The sequence below is a fragment of the Carcharodon carcharias genome, chromosome 17 (genome assembly GCF_017639515.1).
Source record: "Carcharodon carcharias isolate sCarCar2 chromosome 17, sCarCar2.pri, whole genome shotgun sequence".
Classification (NCBI taxonomy): domain Eukaryota; kingdom Metazoa; phylum Chordata; class Chondrichthyes; order Lamniformes; family Lamnidae; genus Carcharodon; species Carcharodon carcharias.
In genome coordinates this window covers 100,501,656-100,529,249 of record NC_054483.1, presented here as the reverse complement: position 1 = coordinate 100,529,249, position 27,594 = coordinate 100,501,656, and the positions used below count along the sequence as shown (strand labels likewise).

General features: G+C 46.1%; 1 protein-coding gene across 4 annotated transcripts; it reads left to right on the top strand.

Moving 5' to 3' along the window:
* The first annotated feature begins 814 nt into the window (after positions 1-814).
* On the top strand, positions 815-26,395 carry LOC121290016 (kazal-type serine protease inhibitor domain-containing protein 1-like). Of its 4 annotated transcripts, none has more exons than XM_041210149.1 (6): positions 815-1,028; positions 5,316-5,464; positions 12,419-13,029; positions 15,964-16,124; positions 23,761-23,908; positions 26,203-26,395. In XM_041210149.1, exons 3-6 carry the CDS (start codon positions 12,528-12,530, stop codon positions 26,277-26,279), a joined length of 888 nt encoding a protein of 295 aa, XP_041066083.1. In that variant the 5' UTR covers positions 815-1,028; positions 5,316-5,464; positions 12,419-12,527; the 3' UTR covers positions 26,280-26,395. The 4 variants fall into 4 exon arrangements, with proteins under 4 accessions (XP_041066083.1, XP_041066084.1, XP_041066080.1 ...); XM_041210150.1 differs by having other exon boundaries at positions 5,313-5,464; XM_041210146.1 differs by having other exon boundaries at positions 5,286-5,464.
* Positions 26,396-27,594: the final 1,199 nt, after the last annotated feature.

Genomic DNA, 27,594 nt, shown 5'->3' with positions numbered 1-27,594 from the left:
GAGCCCCAGGTGTTACCCCATCAGAACCCCAGGAATCACCCCAACAGACCCCCAGGAGTTACCCCATCAGAGCCCCAGGGTTACTCCATCAGAACCCCAGGAGTTACCCCACCAGAGCCCCAGGAATCACCCCAACAGACCCCCAGGAGTTACCCCATCAGAGTCACAGGAGTTCCCATCAGAGCACCAGGAATCACCCCATCGGAGCACCAGGAAGCAGCGTGAAGGGTGTGGATTGGATACCATTTCCATTTACATGGCTCGGACAGTAAACCACAGCACCACCACTGGTGGGAGGGTGCAATTATAATGTGACAAGTTTACATAGGCTGTCCCCAATTTAAATATAAATACCTTCAGTTATTGTGGAAAAAGGTTGGGGGAAAATGTGTGAAGAAGATTATTAATATATTACAAACAGATACAAACAAGGAAAAACTGTATTGTGGACAAGAGACAAAAATAGAAAGGGGGATAAATAAGATGAAGGAGGAATAGGGAAAAACAAGGAGAGGAAAGTGAGGTGGGACAAGGGAAGGACGAGATAGAGAGTGACAGAAATGAAGAGCACAAAACTGAGAGAAAGATGAAGAAACCCAGAGAGACAGAGATAGAGAAAGTTTGAGAGCTAGAGAGAGAGAGAATGTTGGAGATAGGAGTAGAGTAGATAGTGAAAGAGACAGAGGGGTAGAGAGTGGTGGAGAGAGTCACAAGGACAGACAGACTGAGAGGTAGTTGGGAGCGTGATCCCAGGAATGTGGATTTCTCCGCTTCCTGTTGCTGTGAGGTAAAGGTTGAAGACCATGTGCTTTCTTACTTATGTCTTGGTTAAAGAGCGAGTGTTGGGAGTCCGGCGCAGGAGTCGCATTTCATTCGGCGTTGCGGAGTCTGCAGCTGAGACACAGGAATGTGAAAAAGATTTGCCCTGATCTTTGTGACAGGACTGGGCTGAGAATCTACCCTCCAGTAGTTGCTGCGATGGGTTATTAAGCGGATAAATCGCAGCAAATCTGTTCACACAAGTCAAGGTAAGAACAAGTGAGTGCAGAGGGTTGGGAGAGTGCGGTTAAAACCCTCTGGATGGGGAGCTTGTGTGTGAGGGTCTGTCTGAGCTACTTGGATTGTGCTGCTCTCTCCAGAATCCGCCCTGTCCTGGCGGCTGTGTGACCGAGTCAGATCACCTCAATAATCCACTGACTGCTTCATTCTGATCATCTAACTCAGACAATAAACTCGGGAGCATACAACAGGGGGACACACACACACACAGGCACACAGACAGACTTACAGACACACACACACAGACTCATAGGGACACAGACTCAGACACACACAGACAGACTCACAAGGACACACAGACTCACAGGAACACAGAGTCAGACACACGCACACACACAGACTCATAGGGCCACACACATACACAGACACACTCAGACACACACACAGTCAGACTCACAGGGACACAGATAAACTCACAGACACACACACTCACAGGGACAAACACACACACAGGCTCACAGGGACACACACACACACAGACTCACAGGGACACACACACACACACACACACACAGACTCTCTGACTAACACACACAAACTCACAGACATACACACACAGACTCAGACACAGACAGACTCACAGGGTCATACACATACAGACTCACAGACACACACACACAGACTCACAGACACACACAGACTCAGACACAGACAGATTCACAGGGACACACACACACAGAGTTTACAATGTTCTCATTCACGTGCTCTCAAACAGCCCTGTTCTCATAATCCCAAGTCTCTCTTGAAATCTTCTCATGTAAAACACTGACATTTGCTGCAAATTCCTCCTTTCTGTGCTTTCTCAATCTCACTGTGTCTCACTCTCTCTCTATCCTGTTCTTTCTGTCTCACTCCATCTCTCTCTTCCTCTATTCTCAATCATTGTCTCCTCTTTCTCTATTTGCCTGTCTCTTGCTCAGTCTCTCTCAATCTCTCTGAATCCCTGAAAAGTTTGTTCTCTGACATTGGTATCTGTGTTTGTGACTGTAACTATTAAGCAACCGGAGCTTTAAAAAAACAGCTGAAAGGATGCAGAGACTATCAAAGGGTTAACTTATGTCAGTCTTTTTTATTCCGCTTCAAAAATGAACATTACTTGAAATGTCACTCTTAAGTTACAACATCAGTAACCAGGTTTATGGTATTAGTGCTGGTGTTTTGGTGAAGTATTGTTTGAAGTATTATCAAACTCAGGAATGTTCTTTCAGAAAGTGCTGATTACCTATCTCTGGAACCTCTTCCAAACCTCTGAACCCTCTGAGTAGTTGGTGTTCCTCGAGCTCTGGTCTCCTGAGTATCCCCATTTCCTCTCAAAGGGAGAATCCAGGGAGATGTCCTATCAGATTCAAAACAAAAATAAAAATACCTGGAAAAACTCAGCAGGTCTGACAGCATCTGCGGAGAGGAATACATTTAACATTTCGAGACCATATGACTCTTCAACAGAACTAAGGACACACACAGACTCACAGGGACACAGGGTCAGACATACACACAGACTGTTGTCCTCTCAGATTGTCTGTTCCTCAACAGCAATATGGTGTCTGTGACTCCTCAATTCACTCGGACACAGGGAGTCTGGGATCTATATCACATGAGGAAAAATTGTGTTGTAGACAGGTAAACAGAGGGCATTGGAGTAGAAATGGAAAATGGGCTCACAAGACTAACATGAGCTTTTGGCAAGAGAAGGGATTAACTGGCAGAGTGAGAAGGTGGGTGGGTGGGGTTGAGGGATATGGAGAGAAGGTGGGTGGGTGGGATTGAGGGATATGGGGAGAAGATGGTTGGGTGAGATTGAGGGGTATGGGGAGAAGATGGGTGTGTGGGATTGAGGGGTATGGGGAGAAGATGCTTGGGTGGGATTGAGGGGTAAGGGGAGAAGGTGGTTGGGTGGGTTTGAGGGGTATGAGGAGAAGATGGGTGTGTGGGATTGAGGGGTATGGGGAGAAGGTGGGTTGGTGGGATTGAGGAATATGGGGAGAAGGGGGGTGGGTGGGATTGAGGAATATGGGTAGAAGGGGGGTGGATGGGATTGAGGGGTATGGGGAGAAGTGAGTGGGCAGAATGGATTGTTAACTGGCTTCAAGACAGAAAGCAAAGAATTGGAGTGAAGGGTGGTTATTCAGAATGAATAAGGTAGGAAGTATTGTTCTACCAGCGTCAGTGCTGTGATCACTGCTGTTCACAATTTACATTATCGATTTGAACTTTGGAATCAAAACCACAATTTCTAAATTTGCCGATGACACCAAATTGGGCCAAAGAGGGATAGTCAATACTGAGGAGGGCTGCAACAACTTACAGGAGGGCATTAATAAACTTGAGAATGGGCAAGTAATTAACAAATGAAGCTCAACACCAATAAATGTGGGATAGTACATTTTGGGAGGAAGAATAGGGAGGTCACTTATTACTTGGGAGGTGCAAGTCTAAGTGGGATAGAGGAACAAAGGGATCTCGGAAAAGAAATACAGCAATCGCTACAAGTTACTCCACTGGTTCACAAGGCCGTAAACAAAGCAAATCAAGTTCTAGCTTTTATTTCTAGAGGGATAGAATTGCAAAGTTGGGAAGTTACACTAAACCTGTACTGAACCTTGGTGAGACCACACTTAGAGCACTGGGTGTCATATTATAAAAAAGATATAGAGGCACTGGAGAGAGTGCAGAGCAGATTTACAATGATGATATCAGAAATATGTGAGTATACATATCAGGAATGACTTGACAGGCTGGATCTCCTCTTCTGATAAAAGGCTGAGGGGTGACCTAATCGAGGTCTTTAACATTCTGGAAGGTTTTGATCAAGTGGATACAGGGAGAATGTTTCCTCTTGTGGGGAAGAGCATAACTAGAGGCCATCGATATAAGATAGTCACAGAGAAATCCAATCGGGAATTCAGGAGAAGCGTCTTTACCCAGAGAGTGGTGAGAATGTGGAACTTGCTATCACTGGGAGTGGTTGAAGTGAATAGCATAGTATAGTTTTGGGGAAACTAGACAAATATATGAGGAAGAAGGGAATGGAGGGTTAAACTGAGATTTAGATGAGAAAAGACAGAAGTGGAGCATAAACAACAGCATGGCTGGTTGGGCTGAATGGCCTGTTTCTGGGTTGCGTATCCTATGTAATCCTATGTAGTTGGGGTTGAGGGATACGGGGAGAAGCTGGTTAGGAGGGGGTTAGCCATAAAGACTCTCACCTTCTAGCCCTATTGTATTGTGTTCAGCAGCGTGAGGATAAAACCCAAACCTACTCTAACCAGACACTTTCTGAATGTTTGATAATAGTCCCACACAGAAAGTGCTTTTTAATTGGCTCCTCAAACACTGTTTGGTACCCTAGCTCCAAACAGTTAATGTGATGTCACCGCTGGTGTGTTCACAGTCTGGAGACTATAGTCCCAGCTGACTGGTGTCATTAACTGGATGCTCCTGTACTGACAACTGTATCTGTATTTGTTTCTAATTCACATGATAAGCTCGCACAAGACTCACACAAAACAGGTGGTGGAATCTGGATACCATCTGTTTCTGTCTGGTTAGCTGTGTAAAATTATTTAAACCTGGCAATTAAAACCACACTATCCATCACAAGAGAGGGAGAGAGAGAGAGAATGGCAGAGAGAGGGAGAGACAGAGAGAGAGAGAGAGAGAGAGAGAGAGAGGTGAAGGCATAGAGAGAGATTGAGAGAGAGAGGGAGGGAGCATCAAATAGAGGGAGAGACAAGACAGACAGACAGACACAAAGAGAGAGGGGAGACACAGGAGAGGGAGAGAGAGAGGGAGAGAGAGACAGAGACAGACAGAGAGAGAGGGAGAGAGAGAGACAGAGACAGAGGCGGAGGCATTGAGAGAGAGAGACAGAGACAGATAGACACAAAGAGAGAGGGACAGATAGAGAGAGAGAGAAATACAAAGAGAGAGAGACAGAGAAAGGGAGAGAGAGAGAGAGAGAGGGAAAGGCAGAGACACAGAGAGAGAGGGAGAGAGACAAAGAGATAGAGAAAGAGAGTGTGGTAATCTGAGGTGTAATACATCTTTAAGAGAATGTGAGCAGATTGACCATGTGACTGTATTACCCAATGGCTGTGCAGCGCGGGCTACATTGTTAATCAGTAGTTTAGAATAGAGTCTGGTTGGAGAAGCACGTGTTAGTGCTCTGTTACTCGGTATTAATAAACAGCATGTGCTTCATCTTACATTGGTCTCTGCGTCTGCAGTATCTTGTTTACCACCTCACTCACCAGCAGATCGGCGTGTAGCTGTGTTCACTGAGCAAAGTGACCTGACAGGAGGAACATAACAACTGGCAGTGAGGCAAAACAAGACCAGTCGACAACACCAAAGAAAGCCACGAAAATTAACCAGAAGTAAATCAGCCATACCTTGCAAGGCGATTGTGAGTACAGTCTTCATCATAGTCATCGAAGTTATCTCCCTCCAGTATTCCACAGATTAGTTGTATCGAACGATTTGGTTAGACATCCGATGTCTGGTCACATTATATTGAACACCTCACGTTCTTCTTTTTGGCCAATGACATATAAGGGGAGGAGAAGAGGCAAGTGATCCTCTTATCGATATGTGGGAGTAAAACAGATAGCCTAACTCATAGTCTAACGGCACCCAATGTCTCAGATTCCAAGAGTTTTGATGAGTTAGTGAATCTAGTGAAAAGCCACTTTCAGCCGAAACCCTCGGTAACAATGCAGTGTTTTAAATTTAATTTGAGGTGTCGCCCCCCCCCGGAGAGACAGTTGCTTGCTGTGTAGCTGCCTTAAAACAACTGACAGAGCAACTGTGAGTTCAGGATGTCAGTTAATGACATGTTGAGAGACTGATCAGTATGTGGGATTAGTGAAGACGCCATTCCAAAAAGGTTGTTGCCAGAAATGAATTTAGACTTCAGGAAGGTGCTGGAGTTGACGCTCGCAGCCAGGGATTGAGAAGCAATCAAGGGAGCACAAAATGGCGGCATCCTTCACGTCCAGAGGGAAGCACTGGTTAGAAACGGCGTGAAAGCACAGGGCTCCGCGGAAAGCTGGGAAACAAGCACCATTAACAGACCAGTGAAAAAGCGACGTTTTAACAAAGCCCACAATAATAATAACAGCAGCAATGTAACCAGACAGCCTGCGGATGAATGACAATTTATAAGAATCAAGTATTTCTACTGCCATCATAATGGACACATTTTGTGATATTGTAAAGACAGATTAAGGCAAAACTTTAAGCAGAAAGATAGAAATTGTGAAATCCACATAATAGAGGGACCAGAAGAAACAGAGTCAGATATTTACTCACTATACAACTTAAAAATGGGTAAAACAGAGCCAATCTACAGTGACAATGAAGGTCAACGAGGAACCCATCCGAATGGAGGTCGATACAGGGGCATCCACGACAGTCACAGGAGAACATACGTTCAGATATCTGAATGGAGGAGGCCCCCCATTAAATCTGGAAAATTCAGATGCTAAATTAAAGACCCATACTGGTGAGGAAATATGAGCAAGAGGTATATGTAAGGTTCCAGTACAGTATGGAAATCAGTCTGTTAATTTACCGCTGATTGTGGTAGCAGGGGAGGGTCCAAGTCTACTTGGTCGGAACTGGCTTAAGGAAATAAGGTTGGAGCGGACCGAGATTTTTCAACTCAGAATGAAAGATCTGCAAGAATTATTACAGAAATATGCTTCTGTTTCCGGGGAAGAGCTTGGGAAGATTCAGGGCCTGCAGGTGAAGATCCACGTTAATTCTGAGGCAACCCCCAGATCCTTGAAGGTGAGGCCAGTGCCCTTTGCATTGCGAGAGAAAGTTGGTATCGTATTAGACAGGCTGGAAAGGTTGGGAGTCTTACAACCCGTACAATTTCCCGCATGGGCAGCACCCACAGTTCCAGTACTAAAGCCGGACCAGAGTGTGAAAATATGTGGGCACTACAAGTTGACCGTTAACAAAGTGGCCAAACTTAATAGGCACCCTATACCGAAAACTGATGAATTGTACTCCAAACCGGCAGGAGGAACCACATATCCGAAACTCGACATGAGCCACGCTTGCCAGCAAGTTGAACGAGAAAAGCCCTCTCGGGATTTTGTGATTATCAACATACATAGGGGGTTATACCAGTGTACCAGGCTACCCTTTGGAGTCTCATTGGCTTGTGCCATTTTCCAACAGACAATGGAAAATTTACTCCAAGCCCCACCCCATGTGGTGGTTTATTTTGATGACACCCTAGTAACAGGAGTAGCTGATGAAGAACACCAGACTAACCTGGAAGAGGTATTGAAGTGTTTCTCACAAGCCGGAGTATATTCAAAAAGAGAAAAATGTATTTTCCAAGCAAAAGAGGTGGTTTACCTTGGTCAGAGGGTCGACTCACAGGACATTCAGCCGGTAGAAGACAAGGTGAGAGCTATTCGTGAGGCGCCAGCGCCGAGAAACACCACAGAACTCAAGTCCTTCTTGGGAATGGTTAACAACTACAGTCGTTTTCTCCCAAATTTGTCGACAGTACTGGCTCCATTATACAGCTTACTCAAGAAAGACTACAGGCAGACTTGGCAAGCCCCACAACAACAGGCTTTTACAGTAGTAAAGCAGTTACTACCGTTCATCAGCCCTGATGGTACATTTTGACCTGAAGAAAGGATTGATTTTAACCTGCAAGTAGGGGCAGCGCTCTCCCAGCAGATGGCGGACTGCTCCAAATGGTCAGTTCATTCCATCAATACATCCATGGTCACCACTTCACTATTGTATCCGATCACAAGCCACTACTAGACTGGTTCAGGGAAGATAAGTCAATACCCACAATTGCCTCTGCACGAATCCAAAGGTGGGCACTGATCCTAGCTGCTTACCAATATACTTTTATCCACTGGCCAGGAAGCCAGACTGCAAATGCTGACACAAAACAAAAATAGCTGGAAAAACTCAGCAGGTCTGACAGCGTCTGCGGAGAGGAATACAGTTAACGTTTCGAGTCCGTGTGACTCTTCATCAGATCAGAGTCATACGGACTCGAAACGTTAACTGTGCTCCTCTCCGCAGATGCTGTCAGACCTGCTGAGTTTTTCCAGCTATTTTTGTTTTTGTTTCAGATTTCCTGCATCTGCAGTATTTTGCCTTTATGCAAATGCTGACACATTTGATTACCACATTAGAGCTGATTACCTCTAAACGACAGCAATGTGAACGTCCCAATTCCTCAAGAACTTGTCTTGTTATTACAGCATTCGTCACCAGTACATACCAAACAAGTAAGAGAGTGGACAGACCACCATCCAGTTTTGTCTCATGTAAAGGAACAAGTCTTACCAGGATGGTCGAACAAACCAAAGTCAGATGAAATGAATCCCTATTTTAATAGGAGGTAGGAGCTCATTTGCCAGGATGGCAACTCGCTGTGGGGAGCGAGAGTTATTGTGTCTCCAAGAGGAAGAAAGCCATTATTGACCCAATTGCGTAGTGCTCACCCTGGGCCAGCATTTATTGCCCATCCCTAATTGCCCTTGAGAAGGTGGTGGTGAGCCGCCTTCTTGAACCGCTGCAGTGCACATGGTGTAGGTACACCCACCGTGCTGTTAGGAAGGGAGTTCCAGGATCTTGACCCAGTAACAGTGAAGGAACAACAATATATTTCTAAGTCAGGATGAGTGACTTGGAGGGTAATTTCATCTCTAGAATGAAAATGTTGGTGCGCAGCTACTTATGGTGGCCAGGGATGGATACAGAAATCAAAGATCTGCATGCAGTGCCAACAGGTACAGAAATTTCCCCCTTCTGCTCCACTGCATCCCTGGGAATGGACAGGAAGGCCATGGATCTGCCTCCACATTGACTACACAGGGCCTTTTTTGGGCACAATGTCCCTCTTGATTATTAGACGCCCACTCGAAGTGGATGGATGTATTCAGGGTGAGATCACCCTCGTCTGCCGCCAACCGAGACAGATTACGTCAGAGTTTTGCGATACATGGGTTACCAGAGGTAAGTGTCTGAGAATGGAATGGATTCACCAGCGAGGAATTCAAAGATTTGCAAGTCTCAATAGCATAACACATGTTAAGACCTTGCCATACCACCCTGTGCCCCATGGGTTGGCCGAGAGGGCAGTCCTGACCTTCAAGGTCGGTATGAAGAAACTGGATGGTGACTCTATTGCAACTAAATTGTCATGTTTCCTACTCAACTATAGGACCACACTACACCCGACCACCAGTGTTGCCCCCGCAAAGTTATTGATGAAGAGATATCTCAGGACACGTTTTGAGTCTCATAAGGCTGAATTTAGGGGGGAGGGTAGAGAGAGGCATGAGGCCCAGAAAAAGGACATGATTACCACAGTCATGAAAGAAACTTCATTGTCAGAGACACAATTTTTGCAAAGAACTTTGGGCCCAAATGGCTATCAGGTGAAGTCAGTGCTGGGACAGGACCCCTGTCCTATCACATATCAGTCAAAGATTGGATAATTAGGAGACACGTAGATCACCTCAGGAAAAGGGAAACAGATCTATGAGAAAGGATACACCAAGCATTCCCATTGGAGTCTTCCTTGAACTCCCCTTGGTTTGGAAGTACCTGTAGGATCCATTGAGCCTGAGAGAGTCGAAGTGACAAACTAGTGGACAGAGAACTCCTGAGAGGGAGGCCTCTGATAAACCATCCAAAATCGTAGAACTGCAATGTTCAGCACATTTGAAGAAGACTCGAGAGAGACTGAATTTGTAAATAGTTTATTTACATAAATAGTAGATATATTGTAAAGATTGTAAATTGTACTTTTGAGTAAAGGAGGAGGGATGTGGTAACCTGAGGTGCAATACACCTTTAAGAGAATGTGAGCAGATTGACCACATGACTGTATTACCCAATGGCTGTGTAGCATGCGCTACATTGCTAATCAGTGGTTTGGAATAGGGTCTGGTTTGAGAAACACACATTGTGTGGGTGCTCCATGACTTGTGTTAATAAACAGCATCTGCTTCTTCTCACATTGGCCTCTGCATCTGCAGTATCTTGTTTACCAGATCAGCCACCAGTCGATAGGCGTCCAACCATGTTCGCTGAGCAAAGTGACCCAACAGAAGGAACATAACACAGAGAGACAGAGAGAGAGAGAGAGATAGAAAGACAGAGCGAGAGGGAAGAGACACAGAGGGAGAGAGACACAGAGAGAGATGGAGAGACAGAGAAGGAGAGAGAGAGATAGAAAGACAGAGCGAGAGGGAGAAAGGGAGAGAGAGAGACACAGAGAGAGATGGAGAGACAGAGGAAAGGGGGAAGAAAGAGAGTGATAGCTGGAGACAGAGAGAGGCAGAGGCACAGAGAGAGAGAGATAGAAAGAAAGAGGGAGAGAGAGGGAGAGACAATTTGAAATACAAATTTCATCACTTGAATATTGGCAGGAAATTCAACTGTGGGAGTATCAAATCCTTTGCCCCTTGATCCTATTTTCACTAAACTGCTGACTATCCAACTTTCCATCCTAGTCCCCATGTTAGCTGATATTGTGAATGGTTCCCTCCAATCAGGTTCTGTCCTCTACTTCTTCAAATCTGCCATCAGCACCCAGTCCTCAGAAGAAAATCCTTAATCCCTCTGTCCTTGCAAATTACTGCCCCATCTCCAGCCTCCCTTTCCTCTCCACACTCCTTCATTGTGATGCTCTGTGCCCCCTGCGATTGTGCGGAAATGGCTGTACTTAAAGTCGCAAAAGACATCCTACGTTCTCGTTACCTCCCAGGCCCTCTTTCTATATCTCTGCTGCATTGTCTCTCTCGTATTCTCTGGGAGGAACTACTAAGTGACCAAGATTCAGACATCAGTTCATTTGGTTTTTTGCCGACATATGACTGACATCGTCTGTTTGATGATGTTTCTTGAGAGTTTGTTAGTTTGCTGAGTGTTTTTGGAGTCAGGAATGTTGAAGACTGGCTGTGGCCTCCCACAGACTGAGATTCTCAAAAAACTTCCAGACACTGATGGCCCAGATTCCAACAGCATTTCCCACAGGATGGGGCAGTTTCAGGAGACTGTGAATCAAAAAGTGCTTCTTTCTGCTTCAGTGAGTCTGTTCCTGTTCAAACGCTGATGCCTCAATCAATTGGCCATTCCCCATGAGTGAATCTAGGTGTCACGGGTCAGTGGGCTGCTCCTCCATGGAAGGCATCAAAGGCCAGACTAATCCTGCCTTCAACTGATATTCACACACAAGCATGGAACATAGGCCAGAGATAGGGAGCAGGAATCCTGCTGATTTTAAACCTTGGGCTCGGGGACACTAAGATGCAGTGAAACAAGTCTAATATCGACGATCATATTATCAGACAATAGAGCACAGACTGGGATTGTCAGGTTCCTTGCTGCAGCTCGAGGTCCAACGGTACCCACCCTGGGAGTGTTTGATGGGGACAGTGTAGAGGGAGATTTACTCTGTATCTAACCCCGTGCTGTACCTGTCCTGGGAGTGTTTAATGGGGACAGTGTAGAGGGAGATTTACTCTGTATCTAACCCCGTGCTGTACCTGTCCTGGGAGTGTTTGATGGGGACAGTGTAGAGGGAGCTTTACTCAGTATCTGACACTGTGCTGTACCTGTCCTGGAAGTGTTTGATGGGGACAGTGTAGAGGGAGTTTCCTGCAGCAGATTTTTATCCAGTGGCACCTCTCCCCCAACCACCACCCCCAACACCCCCCCGCCCCCATCCACTTGCTGCTGAGGTTGTGTGCTCAGAGGCAACATTGCTTGTGAATTCTCCAATCAGACTCCCTACCTCAGCCATACATCTGGGGAGGGGCTGGTAGCTCATTCCCCCTGATGGTACTGCGGCTGAGAGATATTTGGGGCAGGACTTTACGCCCTGTGGGCGGACACGCACTCGCCCTGATCGGGCATAAAACAGCGTGCGATTCCGCTGGGCGAGTGTTGGCGGCTCCCTGCCCTCAGGGAGCTCCCAGTGCGCACCCCCCCCATCCATGCGCGGACCTTAGCGCCCGCACTCCTCCCGCGCCCCACCCCGGCGGCACTGAGCTCCTCAATGCGCCTCTCACTCTGGTTAATTGGCCAGCCAGGGTGGGGTTGGGGGGTCGGGGGTCAATCGCGGGTGGATGGCCATTTCCTGGCCGCTCCTGTGTCCGGCTGCCACTGCCCCGAAAATCCTGCCCTTGGAGGAGGCGTGTGGGTCGGATTGGTGGGGGGTATGGGGAGGAGGTGGATGTGATTGAGGGGTAAGTGGAGGTGGCTGAGTTTGTCATGAATAAGGGCTGACTTTGTAAGTTTTCCAATTTTCCAGTTTTCCAACAACAAGTTATTGTTTTTATTTTCTTGCTTTGTCTTCCAGGCGCTGAGCAGCAAGACCATGACCCTGGAGTGAGGGAGCCAAAACTCCAAGGAATACCCAGGAAGATACCGGGGAGTGAGATTGTTTGAAGGCTGGTAGGGAGGCAGTGATGATGAGATCAGGCCGCCTGCGCCCGCTGTGCTGCCCAATTCTGCTGCTCGCTGCCAGCTTGAGTGTGCTGGCATCAGCATGGGCAGCTGCAGATCCCATGGGCTATGTGCACGGCGGGTGGCACAGGTTGTTGGAGGAAGGGGACGCTTGCCCTCAGTGTGAGTCAGACCAGTGCCTCACACCCCAGGGGTGCCTGGCTGGGCTGGTGAGGGACGTCTGCGGCTGCTGCTGGGAGTGCGGCAACATCGAGGGGCAGATATGTGACCTGGACAACAGCAACCATTTCTATGGTCAGTGCGGAGAGAACCTAGAGTGTCGGCTAGACCTGGGCGACCTGCGGCAAGGGGAGGTCCCTGAACCCCAGTGCGTTTGTCAGTCCAGCCAGGCAGTGTGTGGCTCCAATGGGCAGACCTACCCACAGATATGCAAGTTCCTAGAGGCTGCCAGTGCCAATGAAACATCGAACATCACCCTGGCCCATGAGGGACCATGTGAAGGAGGTAAGAAAGGGGGAGGGAGGGGGAAGAAGGGTCTTACACCATGGGAGGAGTCAGGGGGGAGAATCAGTGTGCACTGGAGTGAAGAGGACAGTTTTTGGGCATAGCAAGGAGGGTCGCATCCACAGTTTACAAGCGGCTTGGTCACGGTTTCCTGTCCCGTTGCACTCTCAGTGTAATTACTTGTTTTCACCTGTCAGCAGTTTTTAAAACTGCCAGGAAGTTTCCCTACTTAGAAAGAAAGACTCATATTTCTCTGGCCCCTTTCACCATCTTAGGCCACTCTTACAGTTTAACAACCAATAAATTACTTTCTGAAGTGGACTCACTATTGTAATGTGACAGCAATCAGCACACAGCAAGATCCCGCACACGGTAACGTGAGAATGATGTAATAAACTCTTAGTCATAGCGCCTCAGGGAAAAATATTGATCAGGACATGAGGGACAATTTCTGTGCTCCCCAAAATAGAAGCGTTTAAGCCCACCTGGGAGGGCAGAGGGTGACTTAGTTTAATTCTCATCCAATAAAGGGCAATTTCAAGAGTGCAGCACTCCCTCAGTACTGACCCTCTGACAGTGCAGCACTCCCTCAGTACTGACCCTCTGACAGTGCAGCCCTTCCTCAGTACTGACCCTCTGACAGTGCAGCCCTTCCTCAGTACTGACCCTCTGACAGTGCAGCACTCCCTCAGTACTGACCCTCTGACAGTGCAGCACTCCCTCAGTACTGACCCTCTGACAGTGCAGCCCTTCCTCAGTACTGACCCTCCAACAGTGCAGCACTCTCTCAGTACTGACCCTCTGACAGTGCAGCACTCCCTCAGTACTGACCCTCTGACAGTGCAGTGCACCCTCAGTACTGCGCTGGGTCTATTAACCTGCATGATGCACTTCAAATCCTGGAGTGGGGTTCAAATGTACAACCACCTGACTGCGGGTGAGCATTTTACCCACTGAGCCAGGGTGACAAGTTCGTCATCGTGTGATGGGTTAATACCTCCCCATGTCCTCCTGTCACCCCAGAAGGTACGAGTCTGACATGAGCTTTGCAATCAGGGCTGTGTTGTTGCTGGGGGGTTGGAAGGGCACCGGAAGGTAGGCGAGTGCGAAAGCAAGAATCCAACCTGCCCATTCCCAGCATGAAGTCCGTCAGGTGTTGATCCCCGACTCACCTGCATAAACATCATGCCCAAACTCAGCAGGAAATCAAAGAGACTTTGACAGATTGAGTGAGAGGGCTAAACCGTGGCAGACGGCATTCAACGTGGCAATCTAAGAAAGATAGATAGTTTCAAAGTGGTATCAAGCTAGGAACTGGAGATGAACAGAGATTTAGGGGTTCAGGTATAGAAGTCATGAAAAGCTCCTGGACAGGTAGAGACATGAATTTAAAAAAAAACAAATGGCTTTGAACCCAAGAGTGCAGAAATACAACAGAGAGGAAGTGATGTGACAGCTTTACAGAGTCCCGGTCAGACCACACCCGGCAGTAACTGTGTCCGTTTCTGGAGCCCACACCTCTGGAAGGAGATATTGGCCTTAGAGCGGATGCAGGGTAGATTCGCCAGAATGATCCTGGAGCCAAAAGGATTCAGTTATGAGGAGAGGTTGCTTAGACTAGGCTTGTATTCCCTTGAGTTTAGAAGATTAAGGGGTGATCTAATTGAGGTGTTTATGATGATTAAAGGATTCAGTAGGGTCAATAGAGAGAAACTCTTTCCTTTGGTTGGGGGAGTCCAGAACAAGGGAGCAGAACCTTAAAATTAAAGCCAGGCTGTTCAGGGGTGATGTCAGGAAGCAATTCCTCAACAAAGCAGAGGTAGAGATCAGCCATGAACCCTATGGAGTAGCGGTACAGGCTCGAGGGGGTGAATGGCCCTCCTCTTGTTTACACCCACAAATTCCCACCTCCCAAATATCCCAGCTCCATTCCCAAAGTGATTTCCCAGCTGTTGCTTTTCTGGCTGGAATGAGATTTAATGATTTTTTTTCAAGAGTTCATTAGTCTGGTGAATGTTTTGAACGTCAGGAATATCACAGACTGGCTGTACCCCCCCCCCCCCCCCCCCCCCCCCCCCCCCCCCCCCACCTGCCAACCAACCCCCAAGACCCCCAGTCTGAAATCCTCTTAACAGACTCCAGGCCAAAGAGCCCCCAACTTCAACTGTGTCTCCCTGGGCTTTAGGCACTGTTCCAGGGATTCAAGACAGAAAGAAGAGAAGCAAATGTTACAATGTGCTCTCAAGATGGAGAGTGTCAGAGAGCAAAGACGAGAATCAGGCACTTGTGATCCATGTAGCCTCTCTGACCCCAGCATCCTGCGCTGCTCATGCTCTGGAATGGGAACAGTGACAGGCGTCTTTCATCCTGACTACACTCACACAGCCACTCCCCACAATCTCATCCGAATTTATAGTAGAGAAACAACTGACCTCTTACTGTGATAGCAAGTTCCACATTCTCACCACCCTCTGCTTAAGGAAGCCTCTTTTATCATAGGGATCAGGGGTTAGGCCATTCAGCCCCTTGAGGCTCTTCCACAAGGCCATTCATTTAAATGATGGCTCATTTGGGCAGCAGATCCATTTGCCTGTCTTTGTTCCATATCCTTCAGTACAGGTGCTAAATCCTTCTGTTCAGCAGCAATGATGTAGCAGAATTAATTCACCTCGTTATTGTCAGTGCTGATTTAGACTGGATGCTTCAGTCACTGTGTTATCTCTTGTGACCAATTACTTGCAGCATTCATCATCCAGTTCTTCCTTGATCTTCCTCAGCTTGCAGCTCCATACTCGACGGTGACTGGTGTTGTAGCTGTATGTTTCGATTCTCTGAATGTGCCTAACCGCTGACAGTTTGGATTTTCTGCCAAAGTTTTGCTCGTTGTTGAGCCTTGTGCTCCTATCATATCGTTCTTCACCCTTTCTCTCTCAGTTCCTCAGATTATATCTCCTCCCTTCAACATCTGGAATATCACTGGAGAGGATGTCATTTTTGGATGTGAGATCTTTGCTTATCCATTGGCAGCTATCGAATGGCGGAAAGATGGGGAGGAAACTTTCCTGCCGGGTGATGACCCCCACATCTCCGTGCAGGTACCTCCTACCTCACTGATACACAACCAGCATTACTAGACACTTCAAGCTTTCGTAGTAAATTAGAGACATTCCCTAACAATCAATACCTGACAACATGACAATCAGGTAGTACCATTGTCCTAATTTACACGCTATTGTCCTCATTTACACACCATTGTCCCCATATAATCACCACTGGCCTAATTTACACACCATTGTCCTCATGTACACGCCATCATCCTATGAACGCACCACTGTCCTTGTTTACACACCATTGTCCTCATGTACACACCATTGTCCAAATTTACATGCTATGGTCCTCATATTCGCACCATTGTCCTCAGCTAAACATCATTGTCTTCGCCAACACCCCTGTGTCCTCAATTACACACTATTGTCCTAATTTACGAATCATCGTTATCATGTACACATCATTGTCCTCATTTACACATCTTGTTCTCAGGTTCACACCATTGTCCTCATTTTCACACCATTGTCCTCATGAACACACCATTGTCCTCATGAACACACCATTGTCCTCATGAACACACCTGTGTCCTCATCTACACACCAATGTCCTCATGTATGCAGCATTGACCTTGTTTACACACCATTGTTCTCATGTACACACCATTGTCCTCGTTTACACATCAGTTTCCTCATGTTTACACCATTGTCCTCATGAACACACCATTTTCCTCATAAGAACATAAGAACTAGGAGCAGGAGTAGGCAATTCAGCCCCTCGAGCCTGCCCCGCCATTCAATACGATCATGGCTGATCTCAATTTGGCCTCAACTCCAATTTCCCACCTTCTCCCCATAACCTTTCAACCCATTACTCATTAAAAATCTATCTCCTCCTTAAATTTATTCAGCGTCCCGGCATCCACTGCATTCTGAGGTAGTGAATGCCACAGATTCACGACCCTTTGAGAAAAGTAATTCCTCCTCATCTCTGATTTAAATCTACTGCCCCTTAGCCTAAAACAATGGCCTCATGTACACACCATTGTCCTCATGAACACTCCATCTCCCTCATATATGCGCCATTGTCCTCAGCTAAACATCATTGTCCTCGCCTACACACCTGTGTCCTCATTTACGCACCTGTGTCCTCATTTACGCAGCACTGTCCTCACACAGTTGCCATTGTCCTAATTTACACACCATTGTCCTCATATAGGAATCATTGTCCTCATGTACACACAGTTGTCCTCACATAGTCACCATTGTCCTTGTTTACACACTATTGTCCTCATGTACAAATCATTGTCCTCATGTACACACCATTGTCCTCATGTACAAATCAGTGTCCTCGTGCATACACCATCGTCCTCATTTGCACACCATTGTTCTCATGTATACAGTATTGTCCTCATTTACACACCATTGTCCACACTTACACTCCATTTCTCTCATGTAAACACCATTGTCCACATTTGTACAGCATTGTCCACATGTTCACACCATTTTTTACATACCATTGCCCTCACATAAACACCATTGTCCTAACTTACATGCCATTGTCCTCTTGTACACTCAACATTCCTCGTGTACACACCATTGTCTTCATGAACACACCATTGTTCTCACGTAAACATCATTGTCCTCATGTACACACCACTGCCCTCATGTACACTCCATTGTCCTCATGCACACATCATTGTCCTCATGTACACTCCATCATGCTCATGAGCACACCATTGTCCTCATGTATGCACCATTGTCCTCATGTGCACTCCATCATCCTCATTAGTACACCATTGTCCTCATGTACACTCCATCATCCTCATGAACACACCATTGTCCTCATATACATTCCATTGTGCTCATGTACACACCATTGTCCTCATGTACACTCCATTGTCCTCGTATACACATCATTTTCCTCATGTTCACACCATTGTCTTCATTTCCACACCATTGTCTTCATGAACACACAATTGTTCTCACATAAACACCATTTTTCTAATGTACACAACATAGTCCTCATGTACGCACCATTGTCCTTATGTCCACACCATTGTCCTCATTTACACACCTGTGTCCTCAATTACTCAGTATTGCCTTCATTTACACACCATTGTCCTCATGTGAACACCATTGTCCGAATTTATATTCCATTTTCCTCATGTACACAGCATTGTCCTCGTGTATACACCATTGTCCTTGTTTACACACCATTTTCCTCATGTACGCACCATTGTCCTCATGTGCACACCATTGTCCTCATGTACACTCCATCCATCATCCTCATGAACACACCATTGTCCTCATGTATACTCCATTGTGCTCATGTACACACCATTGTCCTCATGTACACTCCATTGTATACACATCATTTTCCTCATGTTCACACCATTGTCTTCATTTGCACACCATTGTCTTCATGAACACACAATTGTTCTCACATAAACAACATTGTCCTCACGTAAACACCATTTTTCTAATGTACACTACATTGTCCTCATGTACGCACCATTGTCCTCATGTACACTCCATCATCCTCATGAACACACCATTGTCCTTGTTTGCATACCATTGTCCTCATTTACACACCTGTGTCCTCAATTACACAATATTGCCCTAATTTATACACCATTGTCCTCATGTGAACACCATTGTCCTAATTTACATTCCATTGTCCTCATTTACGCAACATTGTCCTCATGTACACAGCATTGTCCTCATGTATACACTATTGTTCTTGTTTACACACCATTTTCCTCATGTACACACCATTGTCCTCAGCTAAACATCATTGTCCTCGCCTACACACCTGTATCCTCATGTACGCACCATTGTCCTCACATAGTCACCATTGTCCTAATCTACACACCATCTTCCTCATATATGAATCATTGTCCTCATTTACACACCATTGTCCTCCCATAGTCACCATTGTCCTTGTTTACACACTATTGTCCTCATGTACGCATCATTGTCCTCATGTACACGCCATTGTTTTCATGTACCCATCAATGTCCTCATGTATACACCATTGTCCTCGTTTAAACACCATTGTCCTCGTTTAAACACCATTATCCTCATGTATACACCATTGTCCTTATTTACATCCCGTTGTACTCATTCACACACCATTGTCCTCGTATACACACCATTTTCCTCATGTTCACACCATTGCCTTCATTTACACACCATTGTCCTGATTTACACACCATTGTCCTCATCTACATGCCATTGTCCTCAGTAGCACACCATTTTCCTCATGTTCACACCATTGCCTTCATTTACACACCACTGTCCTGATTTACACACCATTGTCCTCATCTACATGCCATTGTCCTCAGTAGCACACTATTGTCCTCATGTACACTCCATCATATTCATGAACACACCATTGTCCTTATGTGCACACCATAGCCCTCAGCTGAACATTATTGTCCTCATTTACACACCATTATCCTTGTTTACACACTGTTTTCCTCAACTAAACACCATTGTCCTCCCCTACACCCCTGTTTCCTCAATTACACGCTATTGTCCTAATGTTCAAACCATTGTCCTCATGAACACACCATTATGCTCACATTCACACCATCATCTTCATTTATACACCATTGTCCTCATGTACACACAATTGTCCTCATTTACACACTATTGTCCTCATGTATACACCATTGTGCTCGTTTACACACCATTGTCTTCATGTATTCACCATTGTGCTTGTTTACACACCATTGTCCTCATGTACACACCATTGTCCTCATGTATACACCATTGTCCTCTTTCACAGATAATTTTACTCATGTTCACTCCATTGTATTCGTTTACACACCATTGTCTGCCTATGCACACCATTGTCTTCATTTGCACACCATTGTCTTCATGAACACACAATTGTTCTCACATAAACAGCATTGTCCTCACGTAAACACCATTTTTCTAATGTACACAACATAGTCCTCATGTACGCACCATTGTCCTCATGTGCACACCATTGTCCTCATTTACACACCTGTATCCTCAATTACACAATATTGCCCTAATTTATACACCATTGTCCTCATGTGAACACCATTGTCCTAATTTACATTCCATTGTCCTCATTTACGCACCATTGTCCTCTTGTACACAGCATTGTCCTCATGTATACACCATTGTCCTTGTTTACACACCATTTTCCTCATGTACACACCATTGTCCTCAGTAGCACACCATTTTCCTCATGTTCACACCATTGCCTTCATTTACACACCATTGTCCTGATTTACACACCATTGTCCTCATCTACATGCCATTGTCCTTGCCTACACACCTGTATCCTCATGTACGCACCATTGTCCTCACATAGTCACCATTGTCCTAATTTACACACCATCTTCCTCATATATGAATCATTGTCCTCATCTACACACCATTGTCCTCCCATAGTCACCATTGTCCTTGTTTACACACTATTGTCCTCATGTGCGAATCATTGTCCTCATGTACACGCCATTGTTTTCATGTACCTATCAATGTCCTCATGTATACACCATTGTCCTCGTTTAAACACCATTGTCCTCGTTTAAACACCGTTGTTCTCATGTTCACACCGTTGTCTTCATTTACACACCATTGTCCTCATGTATACACCATTGTCCTTATTTACACCCTGTTGTACTCATTCACACACCATTGTCCTCGTATACACACCACTTTCCTCATGTTCACACCATTGCCTTCATTTACACATCATTGTCCTGATTTACACACCATTGTCCTCATCTACATGCCATTGTCCTCAGTAGCACACCATTTTCCTCTTGTTCACACCATTGCCTTCATTTACACACCATTGTCCTGATTTACACACCATTGTCCTCATCTACATGCCATTGTCCTCAGTAGCACACCATTGTCCTCATGCACGCTCCATCGTATTCATGAACACACCATTGTCCTCATGTGCGCACCATAGCCCTCAGCTGAACATTATTGTCCTCATTTACACACCATTATCCTTGTTTACACACTGTTTTCCTCAACTAAACACCATTGTCCTCCCCTACACCCGTTTCCTCAATTACATGCTATTGTCCTAATGTTCAAACCATTGACCTCATGAACACACCATTATGCTCACATTCACACCATCATCTTCATTTATACACCATTGTCCTCATGTATACACAATTGTCCTCATTTACACACCATTATCCTCAGATGAACATCAATGTCCTCATTTACGCACCTGCATCCTTAATTACACACTATTGTCCTCATATACACTCCATTGTCCTCATGTACACACCATTGTGCTCGTTTACACACCATTGTCTTCATGTATTCACCATTGTGCTTGTTTACACACCATTTTCCCCATGTACACACCATTTTCCCCATGTACACGCTATTGTCCTCATGTACACACCATTGTCCTCATGTACACACCATTGTCCTCATGTATACACCATTGTCCTCTTTCACAGATAAGTTTACTCATGTTCACACCATTGTATTCGTTTACACACCATTGTTTGCCTATGCACACCATTGTCCTCCTTTACACACCATTGTCCTCATTTACACACCATTGTCCTCATGTAAACAGCATTTTCCTCATGTATATTCCATCGTCTTCATGAACACACCATTGTCCTGAAGTGAACACCTTTGTCCTCATGTAAACACCATTGTCCTCAGATGAACATCATTGTCCTCAATTACACACGAGTGTCCTCATTACAGACCATTGTCCTCATTTACACTCCATTGCCCTCAGATACATTCTTTTGTTCTCATGTACACACCATTGTCCTCAAGTATACACCATTGTCCTCAAGTATACACCATTGTCCTCATGTACACACCATTGTCCTCATGTATACATCATTGTCCTCATGTACACACCATTGTCATCATGTATACACCAATGTCCTCCTTTACACACCATTGTCCTCATTTACACACCATTGTCCTCATGTAAACAGCATTTTCCTCATGTATATTCCATCGTCTTCATGAACACACCATTGTCCTGACGTGAACACCTTTGTCCTCATGTAAACACCATTGTCCTCAGATGAACATCATTGTCCTCAATTACACACGAGTGCCCTCATTACAGACCATTGTCCTCATTTACACTCCATTGCCCTCAGATATATTCTTTTGTTCTCATGTACACACCATTGTCCTCAAGTATACACCATTGTCCTCAAGTATACACCATTGTCCTCATGTACACACCATTGTCCTCATGTATACATCATTGTCCTCATGTACACACCATTGTCATCATGTATACACCAATGTCCTCATGTTCGCACCATTGTCCTCATTTACACACCATTGTCCTCATGTATACATCATTGTCCTCATGTACACACCATTGTCATCATGTATACACCATTGTCCTCATGTTCGCACCATTGTCCTCATGTACACACCATTGTCCTCATGTATACATCATTGTCCTCATGTACACACCATTGTCCTCATGTATACACCATTGTCCTCATGTTCGCACCATTGTCCTCATTTACACACCATTGTCCTCATGTATACACTGTTTTCCTCATGTTTGCACCATTGTCCTCATTTACACACCATTGTCCTCATTTATACTCCATTGTCCTCATGTATAAACCTTTGTCCTCATGCACACACCATTGTCCTCATGTGTACACCATTGTCCTCATGTATACACGTTTGTCGTTATTTACACACCATTGTCCTCATGTATAAACCTTTGTCCTCATGCACACAACATTGTCCTCATGTATACACGTTTGTCGTTATTTACACACCATTGTCCTCATGTATAAACCATTATCCTCATGAACGCACCATTATCCTCAGCTAAACACTGTTGTACTCATTTGCACACTTGTGTCCTCAATTATACATTTTTATCCTCATTTACAAACCATTGTCTTAATTTACACACCATTGTCCTCATATACATACTGTTGTCCTCACATAAACACCATTGCCCAAGTTTAAACACCGTTGTCTTTTCGTGTACACACCGTTATCCTCATGTGTGCAACATTGTCCTTAGCTAAACACCACTGTACTCATGTACGAATCATTGTCCTGAGTTATACGTCATTGTCTTCACTAATACAGCACTGTCCTCGTGGATACTCCATTCTCCTCATGTACGCACTATTGTCCTCGTGACAACCCATTGTCCTAATACCATTCTCCTCATTTACACATGATTCTCCTTCCGTAAACACCGTTATCCTCATGAATACACCATTGTCCTCATGAATACACCATTGTCCTGAGCTAAACACCATTTTCCTAATTTTCACAGGTGTCATCATTTACACACATTTGTCCTCACGTAAAAACTTTGTCCTAATTCACCCTCCATCGTCCTCATATAGGAGTCATTGTCCTCGTGTGTACACCATTGCCCTCATTTACATACCTGTGTCCCCAATTATACATATTGTCCTCATTTACACGCCATTGACCTAATTTACACACCATTGTCCTCATTTACACACCATTGACCTAATTTACACACCATTGTCCTCATTTACACACCATTGTCTTCACATGAACCCCATTGTCCAAATTTAAACCCCATTGTCCTAATTTAAACCCTATTGTCCTAATTTACACACCATTATCCTCACGTACACACCGCTGACTTGCCCATCTAACCCTCCGAAATCATTTTTACCGGCAGTTTCGAGGAGGCCCATTTAAATATGAAGTGACTGGCTGGCTCCAGATCCAGGAAATTCGCAGCACGGACTCTGGAGTGTATCACTGTTCCGCACGGAACAAACTGGGAGAAGTGTCCGCAGCTGCTAGTCTGACTGTCATCTCGCCAGGTAAGAGAGGTTTGAATTGACCAACAGTGAGCAGGCTGTGGGGAATGGGGCATTGTACCCCAGCCCCTCCTGCGCTGTGGGGAGTGTGGCATTGTACCCCAGCCCCTCTTACACTGTGGGGAATGGGGCATTGTACCCCAGCCCCTCCTACACTGTGGGGAATGGGGCATTGTACCCCAGCCCCTCCTATGCTGTGGGGAATGGGGCATTGTAAGCCACCCCTTCCTACACTGTGGGGAATGGGGCATTGTACCCCAGCCCCTCCTACACTGTGGGGAATGGGGCATTGTACCCCAGCCCCTCCTACACTGTGGGGAATGGGGCATTGTACCCCAGCCCCTCCTACACTGTGGGGAATGGGGCATTGTAACCCCACCCCCTCCTACACTTTGGGAATGGGGCATTTATCCCACCCCATCTCACACTGTACCACCTCTTAGAAGCAGAGAATGATACAGTCTAGCAGGAGGCCATTCGGTCCATCATACCTTTGCCAGATTTCTCATATCTGTTAGGCCAGTGGAAGCAGATTCAATAATAACTTTCAGAGGGGAATTATCTAAATCCTGGAAGGGTCATTGGGAAGGAGCAGGGGAGTAGGATTGATTAGATAGCTCTTTCAAAGAGACAGCACAGACATCAAGGACCAAATGGCCTTTTTCTGTGCTGCCTGATGAATGATTGCCCTTCCTATTATTTTGTGGTCATTAGGGAGCAGTGAGTTGCTGCCATTTTGCCCCTGTCTGTATCTCAGGGTCAGTGAATGAATTACAGAATCTATTCTGCCACCTGGATCAAACATTGATCATTCCGGTGAACATTTACACTGTGCAGCTCAGTCTGCCAGCGAATGATACTCACTCCACCCTCTCCTTGTTCACATTGGAACAGGTAGAGGCCATTCAGCCCCTCCAGCCTATTCCACCATTCCATTAAGATCCCAGCTGATCTGTATTTCACTCCCACGTCTCCACCTTTGCTGCATATCCCTCGATCCCCTTTCCCAACAAAATTTCTCTGCCTCCCAGTCTTGAACACTCAGTCAACCACCTATATCCACAGGCTCTTAGTGTGTGAGGGGCTCAGACTTCCACTGAACCTTGTCTGAGAAAGATGCTCCACACCCAAGCGGTAACGCTCTGATGAACAGGTCATCACTCTGAAATGTTGGGCTGAATTTTACTGGCCCCCAGGAAGTGGGCGGGTTGGAAGGATGGGTGCTCGGTAAAATCATGGGAACCGTGTCAGATTGGCTCCCTGACCATGTCCCATCCCAGGGGAACATTACCAACGGTGGGATTGGAACTGGCTGCCCAAAGTAGGCAGGCAGCCGATTTCCACATGTTAAGTCTCTATTAACAACCATTTTGGTGGATCAACACCCGCAACACACACCCCACCCCCCCCCACCCCCACACCCCACCCCCACTCACCGCATGTGGAGGCCGCAGTTAAATGGAAGGGGGCCTCCCATCAACAGCCCCGGGGTGGCGGGAAGGTTTTTAAAACAGGGAGGATTGAGCACCCCTGGTCCCAGCAACGCTAGCGGAGCTGCCTCCCCCTCCTGCCTCGGAAGTAGTCACCACTCCTGCTACTGAGCTGCCTGCCCTCTGATTGGGCCGACAGCTCCCAGCCATCCAGTAGAGGGCAGTAACCCTGGAGGCAGCTACTCCATTGGCTGCTGCCCCGATAACTCAGGGTGTGGTCCAGCCTGCTTCCTACCTTTGTGTCCTGGTGGGGGCGATGGTGGCGTAGTGGTAACGTCACCAGGCCTAGTAATCCAGAAGGCCCAGGCTAATGCTCTGGGGACATGGGTTCAAATCCCATCTTGGCAGCTGGTGGAATTTAAATTCAATTAATAAATCTGGAATTGAAAGCTAATCTCAGTATTGGCAACCATTGTCAACTGTCATCATAAAATCCCCTCTGGTTCACTCATTTCCCTTAGGGAAGGGAATCTGCCACCCTTACCTGGTCTGGCCTACACGTGACTCCAGACCCACAGCATTGTGGTTGACTTTTAACTGCCCCTTGAAATGGCCGAGCAAGACACCCAGTACAAGGGTAATTAGGGTTGGGCAACAAATGCTGGGCTTGACAGTGACGCCCACGTCCCATGAAAGAATAAAGAAAAATGTTGGCTTATCAACCCGATCAATAACTGACTATTAACTCGGTTTCTCTCTCCATGCACGCTGTGTGACCTGCTGAGTATTTCCAACATTTTCTGTTCTTATGCCCAGAATCCAAATTATTTTCTTTGACAATGTCCTCTCGATGTTTTTCTCCTTCAGATCAGGTGGCTGAAATCGAGACTCCTTGGCTCCAGTCTCAGCATTTAATCGAGGATTACCCTGACGACTATTACTGAGGAAGTGGCTTTGCAAACATTGGACCAAACGCGAGGTGTGGAGTCACTAATGCATCAAGAGACAACACGGAGAAAGCAGGAAGTGTCAATGAAATATAATAAAGTGTGATAATATCCACCAGATAATTATTGTATCTCACTTTCACCCTTTCTCTCTATCAGCCCAGTGACACTGGTTTCTAATGGTCTCTGCTGGTAACCAGTTCTATGAGCTGATTGAGGTGTTGCCAATTGGTGACCCATTCAATGAGCTGGTTCCTAGTGGTGTCTAGTGTTGTGAGAGTAAGTTAGGAGCTAACTCCATTACACACTGAGACAGGTCTGACTGAGACATTCCCCCTGACCCCACCACCAGTTCCTAATCCACAGAATTTAACTCTCTTCATTACTTTTATGGAACCTTGTTGTCCTGATTGGATGATAACTGATACTTTAGCAGGAGGGTTGGACTTTAGTTTCCATGAGTCCTACTTTCTACTTAGCTGCATAGAGATCTGCTTTAACATTCATCCATTATCTGAAGTTTCAAAATTCACAGGGTGTGGGCTTCACTGGCTAGGCCAGCATTTGTTTCCCATCCCTAATTGCCCTTGAGAAGGTGGTGGTGAGCTGCCTTCTTGAACTGCAGCAGTCCATATGGTGTAGGTGGTTCCAGGATTTTGACCTAGTGACAGTGAAGGAACAGAGATATATTTCCAAGTCAGGATGGTGACTGACTTGGAGGGGAACTTCCAGATGGTGATGTTCCCTTCTATCGGTTGCTCCTTGTCTTTCTAGATGGTTGAGGTCACAGGTTTGGAAGGTGACAGAGGTCACGGGTTTGGAAGATGATAGTGGTCACAGGTTTGGAAGGTGATAGAGGTCATAGGTTTGGGAAAGTGATAGAGGTCATGGGTTTGGGAATGTGATGGAGGTCACGGGTTTGGGAAGATGGTAGAGGTCACAGGTTGGGAAGGTGATAGAGGTCAGAGGTTTGGGAAGGTGATAGAGGTCATAGGTTTGGGAAGGTGATAGAGGTCATGGGTTTGGAAGGTGATAGAGGTCACGGGTTTGGAAGGTGATAGAGGTCCCGGATTTGGGTACGTGGTAGAGGTCACAGGTTTGGAAGGTGATAGAGGTCACGGGTTTGGAAGGTGATAGAGGTCACGGGTTTGGGAAGGTGATAGAGGTCACGGATTTGGGTACGTGGTAGAGGTCACGGGTTTGGGAAGGTGGTAGAGGTCACGGGTTTGGAAGGTGATAGAGGTCACGGGTTTGGAAGGTGATAGAGGTCATGGGTTTGGAAGGTGATAGAGGTCACGGGTTCGGAAGGTGA

Excerpts from the sequence above, each read along its gene's own strand:
- LOC121290016 (XM_041210148.1), top strand. The coding sequence starts at position 12,528 with ATGATGAGATCAGGCCGCCTGCGCCCGCTGTGCTGCCCAATTCTGCTG. Across the intron at positions 13,030-15,963 it reads TGAGGGACCATGTGAAGGAG|TTCCTCAGATTATATCTCCT; the intron begins GTAAGAAAGGGG and ends TTTCTCTCTCAG. Across the intron at positions 16,125-23,760 it reads ACCCCCACATCTCCGTGCAG|TTTCGAGGAGGCCCATTTAA; the intron begins GTACCTCCTACC and ends TTTTACCGGCAG.